The 2,990-nt window shown below is 43.9% G+C and overlaps 1 protein-coding gene across 2 annotated transcripts in view; it reads left to right on the top strand.

The window, feature by feature from the left end:
* The window catches only part of ntrk3a (neurotrophic tyrosine kinase, receptor, type 3a), a 24,555-nt gene extending 21,836 nt beyond the window's left edge, over positions 1-2,719 (top strand). For both annotated transcript variants that reach the window (XM_065957465.1, XM_029282137.2), the window contains exon 18: positions 1,116-2,719. In XM_065957465.1, the coding sequence (XP_065813537.1) occupies positions 1,116-1,301 (186 nt within the window). In that variant the 3' untranslated portion in view covers positions 1,302-2,719. The remainder of the gene's footprint in view (positions 1-1,115) is intronic.
* The last annotated feature ends 271 nt before the right edge of the window (positions 2,720-2,990 follow it).

Raw genomic sequence — 2,990 nt, 5'->3', positions numbered from 1 at the left:
TGGACACCAGTGGTAAGGAAATCGTCTGGCTGAAGAATGAGGCCTTTCAGGATTTGATTAGCCCAGGGGTCTCTGGAAGCAGCTGACAGGTATCGGGTGGCTCAGAGAGCTGAGGCTTCAGTGGTTGCTTAAGCAAAAACCTGGGAGTGGGAGGAGTTCAGGAAGGCTTTGGAGAAGGACTTTGGTTAGGCCTCAAGGAAGTTCTGGCAAACCATCCAACAGGTCAGGAAGGGGAAGCAGTGCTTGCCCCAGTCTGCAGGGGTGGAGAACTGCTGACCCAGACTTGGGATATCGTTATAAGGAATACTTTGAGGAACTCCTGTACCAAATGAAAACGCCCTCTGAAAGGGAGGCAGAGTCACTAAGGCAGTTAGGAAGCTCCTCAGTAGTAAGGTGCCAGGTGTGAATGGGATTTGCCTCGAGATGCTAAAGGCTCTGACTGCCATCCCTTTTCAATGTCGTGTGGGAAAAGTGCCTATGGAGTGGCTGTGTGGTTCCCATTTTTTTTTAAATTGGGAACAGGAGAATGTGCTCCAATTATCGGTGTATCACACTGCTCAGTCTCCCGGGGAAAGTTTACTCTAGAACGCTTGAGAGAAGATTTTGACCGATTGTCGAACCTCCGATTTAGCTGTAACAATGTGCATTCAGTCCGGAGGACAGTGGACCCTCGCAGGGCCCCCTTTGGGGGGCATGGGAGTTTCAAAGTCAAAGTCAAAGTCAACTTTATTGTCAATTTCAAAATATGCCAGACATACAGTGGAATCGAAATTTCGTTTGTCTCCGTCCCGCGGTGCAATACAACCAAAATAAGGTAAAATAAGATAAATAATATTTACAGTAATAAATTCTAAATTGTGCAAAAGGTAGTAAAGGTAGTAAATAAAATACAATAAAATGTAAAGAAAAAGTGAACAGAGAAAACAGAAGATGGAGCTCCTGTAAAAAGTGCTGATCATGAGGAAATAAAACAGCCTCTCAGAATAACTCTGTTTCATATCTGAGCAGGAAACTGTCCACTGATGTTGTTCTGTTCCATCATCCACATCATGCATTCAGTAATAAATATAATAAACCTGAGTGTACATTTAATCATGTCTTGTGTGTGCTTTTAGGTGATCGAGTGTATCACTCAGGGCCGGGTCCTGGAGCGTCCCCGTCTGTGTCCTAAAGAAGTCTACGACATGATGCTCGGCTGCTGGCAGAGAGAGCCTCAACAACGCCTCAACATCAAAGACATCCAGAAGCTGCTGCTCACTCTGATGAAGGCCACACCTGTGTACCTGGACATCCTGGGATAGAGACAGACCTGATGAAGGCCACACCTGTGTACCTGGACATCCTGGGATAGAGACATACCTGATGAAGGTCACACCTGTGTACCTGGACATCCTGGGATAGAGACAGACCTGATGAAGGTCACACCTGTGTACCTGGACATCATGGGATAGAGACAGACCTGATGAAGGTCACACCTGTGTACCTGGACATCCTGGGATAGAGACATACCTGATGAAGGTCACACCTGTGTACCTGGACATCCTGGGATAGAGACAGACCTGATGAAGGTCACACCTGTGTACCTGGACATCATGGGATAGAGACAGACCTGATGAAGGTCACACCTGTGTACCTGGACATCGATCCAAAGAAGATAATTATTCTGCAGGGAAAATCTGGCCTGGACTCAAACACACCTGGATAACAATGATTGTAGTCTGCTTCATCCTGCCTGAAATAATGAGTTTAAGGATGGACAAGATTAGCTTGTATCTCAGGGTAATAAAGTGACCTGAAGCTGAGTACGCTCTGGACTTGTGTGGTCCAATCACATCAACTCCTGACTGAACAGTGAAGTATTGAGTTACACTGGACTGAACTGGATTCACCTGGTTATACTGGTCTGGTCTGACGTGGTACCAACATGTCCTCACCTGTTCATCTTCATTTCAGCCTGAGAGCAGGTTCACTGTCCTGTCCCAGTCTGGCCAGGTCACCTGGTCTCTAGGCTCAATATTGCATCATTACATTAAGCGTCATATGTTTACATCCTGGTCTCTGAGTTTAGATTTGAACATTCATTCCCTTGACGTCTCTTAACCCTCAAATGTTTTATCATGGTCCCTCTGTAAATCAGGTCTGGGTTAGTTCAGGTTCTGATCCTCACCTGTCCTCTGCAGTCCTGGTTATTACTCATATTCATGTTCAGGAACTTTCTGCATGTAGTTCTGTAGACTTCTATAGAAAGCTTTAAAGGTGGATGTTTGTCTATCACTGAAACTGTCTGCACATATTGACTCAATGTGTTCACACTGACTTCTTACAGTGCTGAACACATGAATAGACATTTTCCTGATGGAATTTGATTATGCTGTTCGATATGAAGCTTTGAATATTTGTCTTTATTTCATGTCTGTCTCACCGTTCACTTCACTGTTGTTTCATCATATGTGATTGAAACTGAAGGAGGCTTTTAGTCAGCAGCTCAGCTAGCACCCCCCAAAGTCAAACTGAAGAACGCTGAAGAAACAGAGACCATGATGCAGCTTTATTACTGCATCTGTTTGGGAATCTGTCTCTCAGTTAAACTTCTGTAGAAGAAGAACAGGGAACGAGGATTCAGAGACTCAGCTTCTGTTCCCAGCCTGATATTCTCTCAGAGTCTCCTCCACTGTTTAAATGTTTAAACTATTTAATGAGCTTCTTTTAGGTTCAAACACTTTCTGCTTCTGATGCATTTTCATTCTAGACTTCTTTGGATCTTTGACTAGTGATTATTCAAGAAAGCTTTGTTGGGATTACTGACTCCAGCTGACTCTGGCTGTGTCTGTTCTAGTTAAGGAGTCTTCTTACAGTACTTAAGGAGTCTTCTTACAGTATTTAAGGAGTCTTCTTACAGTACTTAAGGAGTCTTCTTACAGTACTTAAGGAGTCTTCTTACAGTATTTAAGGAGTATTCTTACAGTATTTAAGGAGTCTTCTTACAGTAC

Source organism: Labrus bergylta, chromosome 7 (genome assembly GCF_963930695.1).
Source record: "Labrus bergylta chromosome 7, fLabBer1.1, whole genome shotgun sequence".
In the NCBI taxonomy this organism is placed as follows: Eukaryota; Metazoa; Chordata; class Actinopteri; order Labriformes; family Labridae; genus Labrus; species Labrus bergylta.
Note: the sequence above shows the minus strand (reverse complement) of the source record. Positions and strands in the feature narration are given on the sequence as shown.